Consider the following 20,609-nt stretch of genomic DNA (forward strand, 5'->3'; position numbering starts at 1 on the left):
TATTTGGTCGTTGTATGTTTCATATTCTTGTAGATAATATAGAATTCAATCTTACTCAAAGCAAATGTTAAATCAGTTTCCACTGTTATTACTATTTAGTCTATCAATATAAACACTTGCATTACTTCATCATGGAAAAAAATTTATTTTCTTGGAAATCACGGTTTACATTATCATATGCAGTGTGAATTTGTCTTATTGTCTTACAGATTGTATACAAGTCAATTTATTGAATTGGGTTGGGTCAATGTAAGAAAACATTTAGCTTGGATTCACCATAATGATAGTTAAGATCTTATTTTCTATGCGAATTTAACCACTGATAACAAAAAAAAAAAAAACATAAATGTATCGCCCCGTTTGATATTCGTATGATACCGTACATGTTTTTAATTTTTATCAAACATTCCGCCAGCGACAAAAGTTTGATATAATTACTCCGCGCTATCTTACTGCAAAGCGGCGTAGCGGTCAGACGCGTTCTTCGAGAATATTTATACGCTGCCCGCAAGTTTATAGCAACACATTATTGTTGGTGGCGTTTATGCAAGGTTTCCTCGTTATCATGACTAATTAAGGATAAAACATTTTATCAGTAATTTACACTAAATATGTTAATTTTTCGTATATTCCATTCTAGCCCACAAGTTGTTGTAAACAAATTAGATAATTTAAATACGTATTTTATGCGTAAGTTGAATAAATTATAACATAATATTTCGAAATTTCTTGCGTTTTGTTACACTCTGTAATACTATATATATTATCTTATTATAATACGTATGTGTACATAAAGCATAATATAGTGCATAGCATGGCGCCAACTCGAAACGCTACTTTTGTATCTTTAGTAAAGAAGTAGTGGTTGTAGTAATAATATTTTAATGTACGCGTCCGAGTGTGTATACTACAAAAATAACATAATGTCTCATTTTAATCTTAATCAATACTACTGAAGTATAATTTAAATTCCAAAAAACATTCTGTGAAGAATTTATAGAATTATTGTCTTATTTTCGATATAGATAGATACGTTTTATAATACATTATTTTATCTTTTTGCAATCTCGGAATCGAAAATTCGCGAACAACAGCACAAAAGTTTAACAAATTAATTCTATACGACCGCCGTTATAAGAACGTGTATGGTTGTAAAATTTTTAGTAGTTTATTACGGCATCTTGGTACCTAATATCCCCATAATAATAATATAACAGTTGTGTTGTTTAGGCCGTCATCGTAAACGACATAAACTGCAAAATATTTGTCGGGTTTTATTGTTATATATGTTTTCACTAGGAGACCATCGTCGTGAGTCTAGTATTTAATATATTGTTATTATTTAATATCATGCATGTGCGATAATAATATATTTTTTTTACATAGTTACCAAATATAAAAATATATAATAATACTATATCGTAGCCGTTACATATATATATGTGTGTGACTATTAATATTAAATTCGACTTTGAAACATATATATTTATATTAAATGGACGGCCGGCGTAATACCATCATCCACATAAATTCCTCTCTCGGCGGCAGGTAATCTAATTGGCTGGTTTTAGTCGTTTAGATCACAGATATGATTCACTCGGAGAATTTTAAACTAGAACGCTCCGAGACTGATATAAACAATATCATTCCACATAGCAGCAAACCTATAACGTTTATAAACCTTATTAAATGTTACATTATTATGTTCTGATTAATACTTCTTATATTGCTACGTTATAGTGGACTGTTATTTTTTCTGCGTCCATGGAAAAAAAACACTGAAAAATCAATACATGATGTTAAATGTACGTTCATATTCTGTTGTCTTATTAAATTTCTGAAATCTATAATTTTTTCTCACTGTTGAATAATTGAAATATGGTTAGTGATATATATTTATAAAGTTTAAAAGAAAATCATTGTTAAGCTGTTTATTTTCTTTACCGGTCTTTTGTTTAATGCGTATTTTTAATAATTATATATAACCTATACATATTTTAATAAATGTTTCGTTTGATACAGCTGTTTTATGTTTCACAATTGCCTGATAATCAATACTTATAATAGGTATAGTGAAAACCGTTGTCCGTATTGAGAAAATATTTAATTATAAGCAACCAACTTTATTGACTATACCTATGTAAATAATTATCGTACTATTAAATAATAATAATAATAACAATAATAGTGATGATGAAAAAATAAAATAATTAAAAAACTTTTTGCAAATTCACTTTAATAGTTTTTAATATCGATCCTTGTTTGTATAGTATCAACATTTCATAACTTCGTTTCTTCTACGTCATACCGTATTGCCAACATTTGTATAATATAATGATTTTATCTGTTATAAATATTATTCACCAAATACCATTTCAGACGGTTTGTACATTAACGTGGGAAACTATTTTGAAGTAAGTAAAATATTTAGCGTGTTCTTGAGTGGGCGTCAGCGCGAAAATTATGCTCCTATACAAAACAGATATCGTTTATTTACTTGATTCGATGAAATTCTAGTAATTCTACTTTATTATTCCGTGAAAACACTATAATGCATATTTATATATAATGAAATATAAGCGTTTAATGTTCGGATATTATACCATGTTTAAACGCATATTATCAAATCATATTTCCACATAATATGCCATTATTATGTATCTTATTGTTGTCGTTCGATAACCAATTAAATTTGCTGGTTTACTTGATCCTGAAATATTGTCGTGTTATGTTATAAGAACATAAAATATTATACAAATGGAAATGCTATGAAGAGTTCAATGCATATATAGTGAAAATTTCCACAAATAATCCATCTCTGTTCGGTTAACCACGCCCCGGACATACGTCATGCGTATATAGTATGTATAATAGAGTCGATACAATCATACTTTATTGATATATACGCCCGTTGCAGGTCGGGTTTATTTATTTTTAGTAAACTGTAATGTATCGTATAGTCTTGTGAGTGCACCACGTGCGATAAAGTCTGACAAAATTATTCGACCGAAAACCTGCACGGTCGCCATGTATATATATAGTATAAATGTGAACAAGCTCTGTACTAGTGTTGTGCGGGAGAGTGCGGCATGCGATATCGAGCGTTGGGCAATATATATGTGTAGTATATACCTACATATTTTTTCTTTACAGTGGTCAACCCTAAGGTTGGTTTTATGGCTGAATCTTCTGTATGATGTCTTCCATCCTTACTATCGTTATATTGGCCAGATTATTCCGCAGTGTTCGTTTGCAGAGATGAATTTTTTTTGATAAACCTCATTCCAGGACGTGCTTTGCTCATCTATATTGACGCTATCAATTTTTTTCACAACAAATTCGTTAAGTCGATAGCTTTCGATTGTCTGGTAGAGCATATTGCTGACACTAAGTATTTACCTAACTATAACGTTGTTTATATTTTTGCGTCCAACTAACTTTCTATAGACCCCTCTTCGTACTCTACCCTTTATTTATGAATAGTTTTATTGACGTTTATGATCCCACATGCAAGAATATAACAATTTTTTCATTTCATAAATACATATTATCATGTCTGCTTGCGCTATTCCGATTTTATTTCTTTAATGTCCTGTGGAGGATTATAAATATACACTACGACTAAAAACAGACGAGTTTATTTGTTTTATAATATACGTAAAAATAAATAAATGTTTATTGTTGACGTACAGGGTTGTTAAATTTTGTAAAATTTTAATAATAAAAAAATATGCGGCTAGGGTTGAAAGAAATAAATGCCGAGGACCGACCGAAAGTGTATATAAACAAAAATAATAACGGGTAAAAAAAAAACCATTTCGTGGCGGCAGTGCGTGGGATGTTTAAAATTTTCGTCACCTAACCTACCCCACTGACGGGCCGACAGAGATAGACTGCAGAGAGACGAGGTTTATGTATTATGTGTTTTGCAGTTATGTACTAGTCATATTATATTATGTACATATAATGTACCGCGCGCGCAACTCAACCGACAATCTACTGTATATAGGTAGCGCGCAACAAGTATGCCGCCGGCGGCCAGACACACCACCTCGCCGCTCAAGGTAGACAAACACACTTACACACGCACACTCGTACAACGCAGACGGATCAATATAATATGGCATTATGCGCCGGTAGACCACTACCCCTCAGGTCTGGCCGACGATTTTTCCCGCCGCTCCGTCGTGTGATATTCAGGGCCGTATTTACGCCTAGGCCCGTGAGGCCCGGGCCTAGGGCGGCAATTTTTTTGGGGCGGCAAATTTTGTAAGAAATAAAAAAAAAATTATATGAATATTTTATGCATTTATGTAACTGCGTGTCTGCGTAAATTAATATTATATAATATTTGATATAAGTATTTAAAAAACATAAAAGTAAATCCATGAATTTGACACATTGGTTAATTCTGTGGCCTGCGTCTTAATAAGCTATCGTATTTATCGTAATCGTAATATAAAATCACAGATTTTTATATAGAAGACAGAAATATATATTAGTATATTAGTAGTATAGATATCTGTGTGTAAAATATACGAGTGCATGACACTTAAAATATCAATAACACGAAATCAATTTTCTTGTAATGTGAATTATAAAGATAAGATACCTAGGTATATAATATGAGTTGTTCCTAAAAGTAATTACGATAATAATATTATATATATAGAAATTGACGAGAGATATTGTGTATCCACATCACACACGACCACACTTCATTTCAGTTTATTGTTCGTCATTGTCGGGCAGTGCATATTACGACAACACAATATAATATTTAATAATTAATAATTCACGTATTAAATTTACAGCAATTAACATTTTTTCAACATGAGTGACGGTCGTAAACGTTTTAGTGGTTCAGAGTATAAAAAGCGAGCCAAAGATAAAGAATATAAAGAGATTAAAGTTCTAAATAAAATACCTAAACTAAGTACTTTCTTTAAACCTACTACACCGTCTTCTTTGAATGCACCTGATAATGATCAACAACATGATTTAAAAACGATTGACGACAAAGAAATGACTAAGTGCGAATCGAATTTTGTAATTAATAACTTAACAACTTCTACTTTAAATGTGGATTCAGATACACTTTATATTGATAATAATGATCCGGCTAAATGGATTATTAATGATGTAACTCGCGATTATGTGGCAAAACACGGAATAAATCAAAATTTAAATGATGATTTTACATGTTCTAAACGTGAGTATCCTGACAAAAATAGATTTTTAAATAAATCATTATTTGTTAGAACACGTATAAATGGTGAAGTACAGTCACGACCATGGTTAGTGTTTTCGAAATCTACTGGTTCAGTGTTTTGTGCACCATGTCGACTCTTTGGAAGTACACATTTATCAACATTAGTAACTATTGGTTTTAATGATTGGAAAAATGCTGTACGAAAATTAAACGAGCACGAAAATTCTATCCCTCATAAAACTTCAACAGTTGCATTAATTGAAAGGGGAAAAACTGCAGGTAAAATAAACCAAGAAATTGTTTTGCAATTAGAACAAGAAACCAATTATTGGCGAAATATTTTAAAAAGAATAGTTGCTACTGTACGTTCTTTAGTAATTCGAGGGTTACCACTGAGAGGCAGTGAAGAAAAATTTGGGTCGTATCATAGTGGTAATTTTATTATGACATTAGAACTTTTAGCAGAATTTGACCCCTTTCTATTAGAACATATTCGCCATTACGGTAAAATCGGTAGTGGTAATACATCGTATCTATCTTCACAGACATACGGAGAGTTTATACAAATTATGGCAGAACAAATTACAAAACAAATAGTTGAAGAAGTCAAAGTTTCAAAGTATTTTTCGATAAGCGTTGATTCGACGCCCGACGTATCCCATGTTGATCAGTTGTCTTTTATCATAAGATACCTTTCAAAAGATGGTACTCCTATAGAACGATTTTTAAAGTTTATTGCCAATACTGGGCATAAATCTGAACAACTTGCTGATGCAGTTTTTGATACACTTAATCAATATAATTTGGATTTTAAAAATTGCCGCGGGCAATCATATGATAATGCCAGTAACATGGCTGGTAAATACACTGGCCTTCAAGCCAGAATTAAAGAAGTCATTCCGCTTGCCATTTATGTTCCTTGCTCAGCACATTCCCTAAACCTTGTGGGGATATCTGCCGTGGATTGCTGTGAAAAATCGACAACATATTTTAGGTATCTACAAGAATTATATAACTTTTTCACAGCATCTACCCATCGTTGGGAAATTTTACTATTTTATTTAAAAAAAGGCCAAGTGTGTAAAAAGTTTGTCTCAAACCCGATGGTCAGCAAGATACGAAGCGGGTAAATCTTTATATACTTCTTGGAGTGAAATTAAAAACGCTTTACAGGCTATTATTGACGATGCCAATGAAAAACCTGTAACAAAATTTGACGCTTTGGTTCTTTTGAAACCTTTAAATACTATAGAAATGTGCTTTATGGCTGTTTTTTGGAACGAAGTATTAGAAAGGTTTCATATAGTTAATAAAAAACTTCAATCAGTTAATATTGAATTAGGAATGGTCGTTGAATTATATGGATCTTTAGAGCAGTATATATCTAGAATTAGAAATAATTTTGAAGAATATGAAAGAAAAGCTATACAAATATGCGGTGAAATACAGTATAAAAAAGACAAGCGGAGAACTGTTAAAAGAAAACGTCAATTCGACGAAACAATGAATGAAGTGATAACAGAAACAGGCAAGGAAGATTTCAGAATAAATGTATTCTTCGTTATATTGGATAAATTGAAAGCTGAACTTGTAAGACGTGGCAGTTCGTATAAAGATTTATGTGTCAAGTTTGATTTTCTTACGAATATATGTAGTTTTGACGAGGAAATTATTTTTAAAAAAACTAGGGCACTTATAGAACAATATCCTAATGATATTGAAGAATCATTTACAAATGAATGTCTTCATTTGCGTGATCATCTTTTTTTTAAATCGGACAAAAAAAGAAGCGCTCAAGAACTTTGTCAGATGTTGTATACAGATGAATTAATAGATATTTACCCAAACGTCACAACAGCGTTACGTATGTATTTGTGCACGTTTGCAACAAATTGTACAGCAGAGCGGTCATTTTCAGCATTAAAAAGAGTAAAATCGCATCTTCGTTCAACTTTGGAGTCAGATAGATTAAATGCGACATCAATACTACATATAGAATCTGAGATGCTTCGAAGTATAAATTATGATGATATTATCGACGATTTCGCGACTAAAAAAGTTCGTCGTAAAATGTTATAGATAACATAGGTATAAGATTTAAACATTTACACTGCTATTTAGAATTTAGAATTATTTGTTTTGTTTATAATGACTATTGACCTAATTTATTTAAAATTGAAATAAATTTATTGGAAATAATAACATCATTTTTTTTTTTTTCTTGGGATAGGGGCGGCATATTTAAAATGGCCTAGGGCGGCACTTGTTCTAAATCCGGCCCTGGTGATATTGCTGCATTGCTACAACTTGACTATATTAGAAAACTTATCCTTCATCTCTAATTTACGCCATATACTAGGTGCCTATAATATAATATATAAATATGTATAATTTATGTATGTTTCTTAATTTTTGATATCGGGTTAAGTGGCGTTAACCGGGGGAAATCTATTGCGCCCGATTTCAGATTCTTTTCATCTGTTTTTATTATATACTTAGAAAAACCGTGAAATATTAGAAATGACGCATAGCTACGTGTAATTCAGTTGATTACTAATAACATTAATCAACGCATGTTCAATATAAATTAAGACAGTATCAAATAAAAAATCATTAACAATAAAATGTTAATATCCTTTTTTTAAAAATAATTTAATTTGAATATTTAATGTTTTTTGATTAAGTATTCGTTGCATGGTTTTCGATGTTTCGGGGCTTAGGTTAGGTTAGGGTACACTGATAAAATCTACACACTAATCTATAATTTAAAAAAATATACTAAAAAAAAATAATTATAATTTAATTTAATCTGTATTATTTATGATGACTTCTGGATAAATCATTGTATCCATAATTCCGTACCCATTTCAGCTGATTGCATTTTTGTTTTTGATTCACAATTTGATTTGACCTTAGTTTTGGGGTTGCATGTTTATAATTTTCCATAGCGACGTGTATATAAGTATTTGATATAATATTATGTATAATTCTTTTCTAATATATTATAATACAATTTAAAATACTAATTTAAATACTATGTACTTAAAATGCAGGTGGATAATCTTGCAGAATTAGGTGCGTTTTTACTTTATAGCATACAGTAAAAAATATCAAAATATTATGTCTTTGACTTGATCAAATATATTACTTAAGCATTACCTATAAAATCTAATCTATAAGCTATGTTCCCTAGCTGATTGGTTTAGTTAATTATTTTTTTTATTGTTTTATATTTTATGTGACGACTACGTCCAAATATGGCGTCTCACCTTGCAGTATAATGCTTATTTTGTAAAATCCTATGCATAATAAACAATATGATAATCGATGTTATTTAATTTTTTTATAGGTTTACAAAGGTCTTGACGTGGCCACCAATAAGGCTACCTGTGAAGAGATGGATGGAGTCCCGCACCACATGATGGGCACCGTGGATTGGCGTGACGAGTGTAACGTACACCAGTACAGGAACGAAGCTCTAAAAATTGTATCCTTTTTCATTATTATTATTATTATTATTATTATTAAATGGCCATTATATTATATTGGACGTAATCGTCGCTTAACCTACAGTTAAAATAACGACGTAAAAAAGGTTCTTTGCGCTCCGCGGCCCTTCGTATAGCCAATCTATTACAGCTGATTAACAATCTCTTGTTTGTGTTTAAACAGCAGGTTTCTATAATGAAGTTCTTTTGTCGTGCACATTCGAATGTCATGTTTCGTGCTGTTTGTCAACGTGTATGTGTATATTTTTTAATACTTTTTCTATATCATATGCGTTTGTGTGATATATGCGCCAACAGCGTTATTATTATTATTATAATGCCGTATATATTATACTTCTCGAAGAAAGTGCTTTTTTCCGATAGGGACTCCCTGATAAATAATGCGTCGGTTTTCGAGTGCAGGGAAAGAAAAAAGGGGGGTTTGTGAAGTGAAAAGTGTAACAGAAGAATATAGCTTCGGACAGTAAAATAATAACAGGAAGTGCGGTACTGGTGCAGTGCGGTGATGGTAAAGTTGTATTTCCTGAGGCGACACGAGTCTTAGGGAGAGAGAGAGAGAAAGCAAATAAAATATGGAAAAAGCTGTTGCGAGTATTAAACTGAACCTGTGTAAGGCGGATTTGTCGAAAAAGACTAAATTGACGTTAAAACTTTTAAAGGATTGTCTTTATTATTGTTATTTATTATACGCACCGACATATACGGTGCTACTGTAATGTTTCGTGTGCCTGCCACCTTCAGTCTGCCGTAGTTTTTTAAATAATAATAATATATAATGACTTATTTAAGTTTTAGTTAAAGTTATGTAGCGTAATAATTTTTATTCAAAGTTCTAATTTTTTTTTTTTTTTTGTATTGACGTAATTAAAAATATTTTATTCTTGGAACACCATTATGTAGAAACGATGCATAGAATGCTTACATATATCATGTAAAGTGTGTTAATAAAATAGCTATAAATACTCGGCAGATAACATTATAAAATATCCTTACAATGTTAGGAATATTATATAATGTTTATGATGTTTATTAATCTTTTACAATATATATATTTAGTATTTTTAAAATTTTTTTTTAGTTATGTATTTACATCTATTAGACCGTATAATTTAAATTATTGTCCATATAATTAATATAAAACAACCTACAATACTGTACATAGATTTTAAAATCATTTCAATCATCATTGCAACTTAATATTATTACCAAATACAGCTAATATAATAAGTGAGTAAATTTTAGTTGTTCGTATCCTGTGTTATACGACTTAAAAGCTTATAAGTGGATTCCATAAATATTTAGTAAATATAGGTTTTGGTGAGATTATGTGATCGATTTGGGTTGACAATTTTAATACATTGTTTTAATCTCGGTCGATGGAAACTACTCAATGAAAGAATGGTTAGGAAAAGAGTATTGACAATGTAATCTGACCAATGTTGTTCATGTCAGCTTATAAATCGCATTTAATTGTATATTTATAAAATAATATTTTTTAATCTCTTGTATTGTATGTTTGTATAAGATATATGTTGCTTGAAAATTAAAATACTAACTATAAGTTTAAAATAGTAAATCGATGACAAGTGCAACATTAAAAATGATATTAATGTTGGCAATAAGGAAAGAAAAAAAACGGTGATTGTAGTTTTTCTCTTAGCGTCTACATATCGGCTTTATACGAAAATGATCAAAACAATATGAAACAATGTATAATTAATCTTCAAAACTGTAATAGGAATTGAAAAAACTAATTAATAAAATTAACATTTACTGCGATAAGAAACAACGACGATAATAAGGTAAAAGTGAATTTAAAAAAAAAAAGTGGCTTTTTCGAGATTAAGTGCTCTTTGAATCGAGCAATTTCATACACATGGTGTTTAAATTTATCGATGAGTTTTCCCTCAGTTATCATACATTATGGTTATACCATCGCGTATATGTATTTTTATACGATTTATGTATTATATTATATGTATATCATAAAATTCTCGTTAAAAAGTGTTACATATATACAGAGAATGACCCATGCAGCAAGCGTTTTTCCGGTGTAGTTGTTTCGTTTCCGGTTACCATTATTGTAATGCTTGTATTATAGCCTACAATGTACACGTCTCTAACATACGTTAATAAACGAGCCATACGGGTTGGGGTTATAAAGATAGGAGCTTTGTAGCACGGTTTGAAGGAGTATCCAAAATGTTATATTCGCGAGTTTAATAAAACTTATACATTGGCATTCTTCTATTAAAAGTTTTCACCGAATTATTGATTCCCACGCGTATATTTTTCATTTAATTCTTCATTAAGACTTTCCTACTCACTACAATATCATAATATGTACTGCGTACACGCCTTATTATTGCGTGTAACAGCAATTGTAATTTTCAGTTTCAATTATAGTACGTTTTGCTTTGTATATTAATATTATAGGAACAATCGCAATGACTTGACATACCCCAACGTGTAATGTGTTACGTGCGTTTACACAACCCTTGTATTTTTTTAAATAAATAATTAATTTGTTTGCACTTATGATTATGTATACATTACGGGGACACGCTTGATGAATTTCAATTATGTTTTTACCGCCCACCGATTTTTTATAACACTATATTGAACTTCCCTCATAAACCCTTTTTTAATTTTTTAATTCTAATTAGTACCTAATTATTTATTTACATGAAGTAATAATAACGCACACTTATACAAATATATATAAAAATTTATTACTTTTTGTTTTTACTATTAATCGAGTCATAAAAATTATAATTATTTATGCAAATAAATCTTTAAAAAAAAAAAACATATTTTTAAATAATATAGGTAATATTACCAATAGTGTCGCGGTGGTAATAAAAATATATATTTGAATGAAATGATTGTCTATCAGAGGTTCAGAGGTGTTCAGGTGTGTCTGTAGAGTACCACAAAATATACAACCTTTTCAAAATGCCCACCCTCCAAAAACAATTGAACTTACTGTAACTTTGGCATGTATTTTTAGATACGATTACGGCGTATGCTTATATCAGTCGTATCATGCTGCAGTTTGTGCCAGTTAAATCACGCCTACACTCATTTTAAAACTTACAAATTCCTTTTTAAGTAATAAATGTTTTTTAATATAAATTGTATATCTATACATACGAACCAGTAACCGTCCTAATATATTTTTTGTAGGGATCGTGAAATCAATTAATGTAATGTAAAGATTGAATATATTGCAGATTGTTTTTATCAACACTATAATATAATAACTAATTATTTATTAAGACATCCAAATATAAATAATTTTTTTTAAAATTATTATTATGTTCTTCTTAATGATCATCGTGCATTATATTGTGGTCCTTGACTTGTCGATATTATCAGATTAAGGACATATTTTCTAGGGGAAAAGTGCCGGTGGTGGTCGGCGGCACGTCGTACTACATTGAATCTATCATCTACGACAACCTGGTACAGGGATCCGTCGACGGGGAACCGGGATCAGACGTGGCGGACGACGAAGACGATCAGGACGACGACGAGCAGGATGACGACGGCGACGACTTATCTGTGGGCGCTTTTCGCGAATACGCCAGTTTCCGGAACGTTAACGACGTCCCGACGGCTGTCACGGCGACCGGGGCCAGCCGCTTGTACGCAGACGCGTTGGCCGAGGCGGTCAGGTTCGCGCGAACCATGGCGGCCGTCGGCCGACTGCCGTTCCGGCGGTACAGGAACACGTTCGTCAGCGTAGACGACGTGGACGACTCGCGGATGGCGGAACCGTGGCCGCTGACGGTGGCCGAATGCGAGACGGCTGCGTTGTACGCGCACGGCGTCCGCGTGCTCGACGCGGTGGCCAGTTCAGTCGACGGTCACACCGGCGGCGTACCGGACGTCCGGTACGAAGTGATGGCCACGGACGTGGCGGTCGGCCACCGCGAGCGGTACGGGTTCGCCGACGTCCAGTCCAGGTTGGACGGCATTCTTGCGCTGGTGAAAGCGGTGGACGTCTCCGCGAAGCCGGCAGTCGCGGAAGTAGACGGGAACGTTCGGGCTGCCCTGTGCCGGGCGCACGCAGAGCTGCAGATGCGAACGCAGCGGCTGGCGCTGGCCCTGTTGGTCGACCAGGAACGGACGGCCGTGGATCTGCTGACGCCGGCCGCGCTCAAGGCGCACGCCGCGTACTTCGACCCGGTGGCGGCCAGCGCGCTCCATCCGCACAATACTCGGAAAGTGTTCAGGTACGTACCGCATCCATGGTATATTGATAATTTCGGGGACGTGGCGCGTGGTAGACGGAAGTCCGCATCGGATCGGCAGGTCCGCTGCAGCCGCGTCGTGTGGCTTTTATTGTCGTATTCTGATACGGTAGTGGTCGTTCCGTTATAGCCGTTGCGGTTGCGACTTCGACCTTTACCGGAAATCTCCATTTGTTTTTTGGACACTGCACAGCTGTGAGTCCGGTTTAAGTAGAAATAACACTGATACACGCGTTTATCGATAACGCACATCTCTCTATCAGTTGTGTTCAAACGTTTGTTTTCTTATCGCTCGGAAACTTCCGCGATTTTTCTTACGGCCGTATATTGGCGCACAAAAGCGTGCGTATTTCGTGTGTTAGATTTACAATGACCGTTTTATTATTTTGTCGTATTCGTTTGTATACAAATTTATATATTATATAAACGAGCGGAAAATTATATTTTCGCGTAAACGTTTTGTGTAATAAAATTGTTTTTTTTTATGTCGAGAATACCATAATGATGTGATGTCGTGTAATGAGTGTAACAAATGCGGAATCTGTTTCATATTATGTATGAGTAGATCACTTAAATTAAATTTACATGACTGACATCGTGTCTACATGATGACCGTTGTCAATAGTAGAATCGCGATAATCAAATATTGACAAAACTTTGTGGTTTCAATTTTAAACCTATAGTTTTTATTTAATTGTTATTATTAATCACTCATTACTGATACATAATTTCGTTTTTGTGTTATATGTATATATTTTAATTATGTAAGATGATTATTTTATAAAATCGATCTTTGTGTTGTCATTGATAAGGGTAGTTGTTAATAATGATAAAATTATGAAATCAATCATGTAAAACATAATACACGTCATCACGTGTACAAACTTATGGTTGTTACCAAAAAACCGTAAATTGTATTATAATTTTTTTTAATGAGACTAAAAGGCAAAATTAGTTTAAACTTTTATACTTGAACCATTAGATAAAAGTCCAAAACGAACGGTTTCGTACTTTTTTTGATATCTTTGAACTAATTCAATTTTCTCGCATATTTTTTTTTAAAACGTGTGCAAACCGTAAGATGCAATAAAAAATTGTTTAATACTACATTTACGTCATCACGATTTTTTACGTAAAAACATATTTTTTGTTTCGGTTATAAACATTTAAAATCGTCGATATTTTTTTCATGTCTTGTGTACTATATATTAATTATTGAACAAATAATATACGTTGTATATTATAATTTTGTCTTTAATCCTCCGATTATTGGATTTTGGTTAACGATAATTTTTTTAGAAATTTTTTTTTGCCATCGTGTAATCTAGCTTACTGTATGCAGATAAACAGCTTTTTTAGTATAATTTTTTTACAATATCCTTACATACCTGATATCAGAGTACTTATAATTTAATATTAGTGAGATGTTCTTTTAAAAACAAAACATGTTTTACTTAAATACTTATACATAATACACATCGACCACGAGTGTTCTAACTTTTAATGTTTTATTAAAACTAACGGCCAACATGAAATTTGTTAAATATCGTTTTTCAATCTCCATAAACCGATTATATTGTGTATTTAGCATAAAGTATAACATTATACATTGAGATATTCCATACCGCTTAAAAGTAATATCATGCTATTTCCAATAGAAATCAACTTTTGGCGGAGTACCATGTTTGGCGTCTTTTGTTTTTGTCGGGAGGAGGAGAACGTTATGGTTATATTGTATATATTGTAGTTTTATTTTTAAACATAGGTTTATTTTACAATTAATAATAATTATACTTTCGTTCTGTTCTTATTACAATTTTTTTTTTAAAGAATAACATTCGAATATAAATACAATAATAATAATAGTAATAATACATTAATACGCCTGTATAATATATATATTTATACGCGTTGAAATAATAACGAGTTTTATTATATACGTTTATATATTAAACTTTTTTGCAAAAAAATTAACTACCCGTGTCCCGCGTTGTTGTTTATATATCCCAAGCGTATATATGTTTGCATTAAATGCATCGGGTTGTTAATTATTTAGTCTGAACTGCGTTTATTTTTTGTTATATAATAAATAATATTATAATATATTTGTGTGAGTGTATTCGAACGAGTACGTATATCCAATGTTATTTAATATTTATCTCCCCTCTCACTCGATCTGTTAGCAAACAACACTTTTTAAATTAACAATATAAGATTTCTAACGGCACTGAACACATCATACCCTGGGGAAATGTTGAGTCTCTATTTACGTGCGTGTTTGTGTGAATTACTACTAGAGTACGCTGCTCGTGTTTTATTTATTTGTTTGTTTTATTTTCTTACAAAAAAGAGAGAAAAGCCTGTTCTGTTAGACATATATATATATTGGTAGGGATGCTTCTTATAGCACATCAAAAATAGTACGTGAAGAAGGTTGATTGAAGAGGTGTGGATTTAAATTTTCTACATAGGTATGCATACCTATCTTACATACCTATCTACATACCTTCTACTTGGAAATTCAAAAACAGTTTGCGCGCGATACGTTTTATTCGGAACAGCGTACTGTATCTTTATACAGTCTATACAACATTCGCAGTAACAATAGATTTACAAAAGAGTTTTCCTCTTAGAAAAAAAAAAAAAAAATGATTCATGCAAAAGTACGATAATTATTTATACATTCCTAGAATTGAAATATTATAACTCATGACTTACTCCCATGTAAAACTATTTACGTCTGTAGCAGTATATTATTATAATTGATTTATTATAGATTTAATCTATCTAGATATATAACAGAGGTGAAAAACACGAATATATGTTCGCGAGCCACATGGATAAATATAATGATATTTATAAAGTTAAAATATTTTTAAATACATTATGTATAATTTGATAAATATTTATAAATGTATACCAAAGTAAATTAAAATTCATTAAGTAAATTTTTATTTTATAAATAAGACGCTATAGCCGTTATGACTACGACTTGCGCCTCAAGTTGGCCATTTATGATATATAATATGTAAAAGGCCATATGTGTGTGTAGTTGCTAATAGACTCAACAACTATTCAAATGATTGTAACCGAAATTTTAGAGAATATTTTTTGAGAGATATCTAAGTTTAAAGAATAGTTTAAGGTTATTTCTGATTGGTGAAGCTGAATAAACTATTTTTCAATTTTTTGTCTAATACATACCATAAACTACTGTACTACCAATAATAAAAATTGGGTAATATAGCCAGTATAATATAATTAAAAATTGAACGAGTTTAATTTGGGTTTGATTTATATAAAATAGCAAATCAATATAAATTATTTATTTAACAATATTATTTTCAAGTAAAAAAATGTGGATAATCTGGTAATAGTGTTCTATTTTACAGTAGGTGTCAAGTATACTTTATCATTGATTGACTTACTGTAGTTTGAAATAGATATTTTAAATTAAAATTAAATGATATACTTGTCATCGTACACAAATAACGATTCTGAGTAAAGATGGTTGAACTTTTTTACTATGATAACCAAGGTTACCAAACAATTATTGATATAATACAAAATATTAACAAAATGCTTGAATTTTTTTTGTGATTGATTCCCAATTATTTTGAAAAGTTATATTGAATATTTTTACGTTTGACTTCCAAAGTACCAGTTCAGTTTAATATCACAATCTATCCTCAAAGTTGAAAATCTAAGCATTTTTTTATTATTAAAAGTGTCTTTAAAGACAAAAAAAAAACCACTCGTTATTGTAAAATCTATGTATTTTCTACTGTGTTCAGAATCTAAAATGAGGTTTTTTTTTAAACCAAATCGAGTTTCTGTTTACTCTTTAAACGGAATGATTAAATTTAAGTATCCTAAAATATGGTCTTTAAGTTTAACTATAAATTTCTAAAATAGTAATTTATATAAATAAAATGGATACAATAGAAGGTTAAGCGATGCTTATTGAAACACTTTGTGTATAAAGTGTTTGTTAATTTATTGCAGAGTTGTATGTTTTATGTTTATATAGTATAGTGTCTATTAGTATTTAAGTCATAAAGTCATGTACCACAATAATACAAGTGTTGTATTATACATGATTGTGTGATGCTCGGGATACTGAATAGTACATCAAAGCAACAATTTCTTAAGGGATCGATGTAGGTAATTTTAACAACTTTTTATTATCATTTTAAGCGTCTTAAAATACTATTTTATGTTTATTTCCGAGAGATCCCGTGTCTGTACTATTAATGTTTGTTGTACTCGCATTTGCGTAATTGTAAAATAGTATTGAACAATTGATAAAAACATACCCTCACTTAGCTTTTTAAAAATTTTATATTTCACAAAAAAGGATAATATGTCACGTCCTAGATTAATTTATTGTCTTCTATTTTCATGATGACAGTTTTATGCTAAATCGTACTTATTTCAAATTATATTCTCTAATACTAGGATGCAGGTACTGCGCACGATGATTTTCTTAAAAGATGAATAAATAATGATATATTATTTAAAAAATAATTGTGTAACCAAATGACGATAAAACTGTAGTTGTCTCGACTCTGCGTTAAAATATGAATAGGACTAGTTTTGTGAACTATTATACTATATATTATTATTTTCTAAATCACGATGAGTATATAAAACAGATATGTATATATTTAGAACGATTGTGAAAATTAAATAAATAATTTTAATTACCGATCGCTAATGTTCTCTATTTGTCGTTTGTTCATGTGGTGTCGAAATAGTGTTCGGAATCCCGAAAATTATCTCTTCTTAATTCTTGTTATTATATCTACTTATATGACAAATCTATAGTTTTGTTCTTTCACATCATGTTTATCATTAATATGATAATATTAAATCGAGTCCCAAATATTGAATTGAGTCTCGCAAATACTTTTGGGTTATCGGGAATGAGTCCGACCAATATTGTTACGTTATTCGAGTTGAGTCCTTTTCTTTAATTGTGATAATACGTATAAAGAGTCAGTTAATTAAAAAATATTAATAATAATAATAAATAAAGGTCTACTTTTTACTTAAAGAATAATTTTTATCGACAGTTATAGAAAAATTCCCAAAAAAAATTGAAAATGTTATCTTAATATAGGTATTGAAAATAATAATTTAGAAATTTCAAGCATATACTTATCTTATTATTTTTGGAAACATAACAAAATATTAAAAATTGTTTGAGGAAAAATAATTATTTTATGGGCGAATAACTAAACATACACTCCATTTTTCACTCGTAATAATTTGATAATTAAGTAAGTATTAACTAATTGTGTGCCATCGGCTATATAGGTAGTTATGACATTTTATCTATACGGACTCAATTCAAATACATAAGAGTAGCATGGACTCAATTCAATATCACTGTATAGTTAAAATCTCCCTAATGTGCCTTCTGTCATTTAAACTATAGAGTTACCTGCTACAATTATGATTTATAGCTTTCAAAAAGAGTATATAATTAATAACCTATTTGTAATTATAAAGTTATGAAATATTATTTTAGTTGTGAATTAAAAAATAAATGAACAATGAACGCATAATATACCTACGAAAAAAAAATGTTTTATGTTTACACGTATAACCTTTCATAAAAATCACCTGTTTACATACTAGACTATTTTCCCATCAGAATATTTATCTTTATTATATGTATATATATTGTATATATATTATACATACATTTTTTTATGCACTCACTATTTGTTTTATATTTTGTCAGCCAACGAAACCTGTTTTTACTCGTATTATTATTATTATACTCCACTGGAGATCATTTCATACTACGTTGGACACATTTAATATATAATTTATCATTTTTATAACTAATTGATTACGATTAGTCGGAAACAAATAAGTGGAATATTTTTATTAAAAATAAATTGTTGCATTTATTTGGTAAACAATTGGACATTCCATATTAGCATAAAAAAGTGTCTATTTATTTATTTTTCATAATAATCATAGATACATTGTACGCGTCTATCTATATTATAATATGTGTTGGAGAGTTTATTATATTTATTCTCAAATTTACAACTAGCAATATTTATTCTTGTCTCATTATAGAGTTCGGGTGGTATAAAAATATTATAATACATGCTTTTGGTGTTTGATGGCAAACAACCGTAAAGCACAAACATCATAGATAACGACATTTTGTTCACCTCTATCATAATAACATAGGTAATAATATGATACCTATGTCTTGGTTCAGCGTCTTTAATGAGAGTCAAAACGCTTATAGATACCTAAGTATTACACTGTATGTTTCTTTTATCAAACAACATTAATTATTTCAAAATCTATAAACGTTTATAAAAATAAATATTTTATTTTATTTTAACTCAAAATAAAACAACATTTGTTAAAAAATATATTTATTTGGATGACAGTATACATTTTTAATTTTGTATTCTAAAGCAGAGTATTTTGATACATAAAAATCGAAATTTGGATTAATGTTTATACGTTACAACTATTTAAAGTTTAAATTAACGGAACAGAAGACAAACATTTTTGCATTACTCCACTCACTTAAATTGTATAAACTATACTCATCCACTTTTGATTTTTATGTATTGAAAAACTCTGAAAAATATTCTGCTACAAAATATAAAATTAAAAATGTTTATTGTTATTTTAAAATGTAAATAACTTAAGAAAAACATAATTATAATATATATATATATATTTAAAAAAAAATAATGTTTTATTTTGACTTGGGATTAAGTAAAAAAATATTTTCAAAACCATTGATAGATTTTGAAATATTCAGTGTTGTTCGATAAAAAAATCACCCTATATAATATGCTTTATCAATCGTTTGACTAGATTTTTGGATTTGAATTTTCCATGTGTAGAAAGCCATTTCTACTTCATCTTTTTACAACACTCTGCGTTATGTTATCTTAATAGGTACCTATATTTTTTATCTGTCAAGTGTAAGTATTATATCTAATTGGGTTGAGTTATTCTTTAAAATGTGTTTTAACAATAAATCGACCGTTATCTAAATTTCGTGAAGTCGTGAGCTGTGTCGCGTCATTCAACCGCGAACGACTGACACTTCATACTCGTAATTTATACTATTATAATATTATCTCCGAACCACCTTATGACCTCTAATATTTGAGTACGACATCTGTTGGCTGAGTTTCCAATATCTCCACCTTAGAGTATGTAATTTTTATTCTAATAAGTGATAACATATTTTAAGAAACTGTATCACTTTGAAGTTATTATGAAATATAACGCAATGCAGATAGGTACAATATTTATATACAGAGTTTCTGTAAAGAAAAAAGCAATTGACAGAATAAACATATACACGTTGCAGTGGTAGTAGTCCACTAGTAAGATCCTGCTAAAACAAAAGTTGTTGGTTTTTATGATTTCCAAATTAATATTATTTAAAGATTTATCTGTTGCCTATTAGTTTGATTCATTTGGTGTCGATAGATTTAGGTGTCAATAACTATCAATATTATTCACCATATCATTATGGGGATTATTTTAATTTGGTTATAATCTTTTTTTTTACAAATTAATATATTATAATAGGTACCTTTATATATATATATGTGTACACACACACACACACAC

At 30.5% G+C, this 20,609-nt stretch overlaps 1 protein-coding gene across 1 annotated transcript in view; it reads left to right on the forward strand.

Annotated features, from left to right (window-relative positions):
* The window catches only part of LOC112597637 (tRNA dimethylallyltransferase), a 101,723-nt gene that overhangs the window by 32,544 nt on the left and 48,570 nt on the right, over positions 1-20,609 (forward strand). The window contains exons 2-3 of the mRNA XM_025343767.1: positions 8,562-8,699; positions 12,100-12,959. Of these exons, the coding sequence (XP_025199552.1) occupies positions 8,562-8,699; positions 12,100-12,959 (998 nt within the window). The remainder of the gene's footprint in view (positions 1-8,561; positions 8,700-12,099; positions 12,960-20,609) is intronic.

Source organism: Melanaphis sacchari, unplaced genomic scaffold (assembly GCF_002803265.2).
Source record: "Melanaphis sacchari strain LSU unplaced genomic scaffold, SCAv2.0 Contig42_pilon_pilon, whole genome shotgun sequence".
Lineage (NCBI taxonomy): Eukaryota > Metazoa > Arthropoda > Insecta > Hemiptera > Aphididae > Melanaphis > Melanaphis sacchari.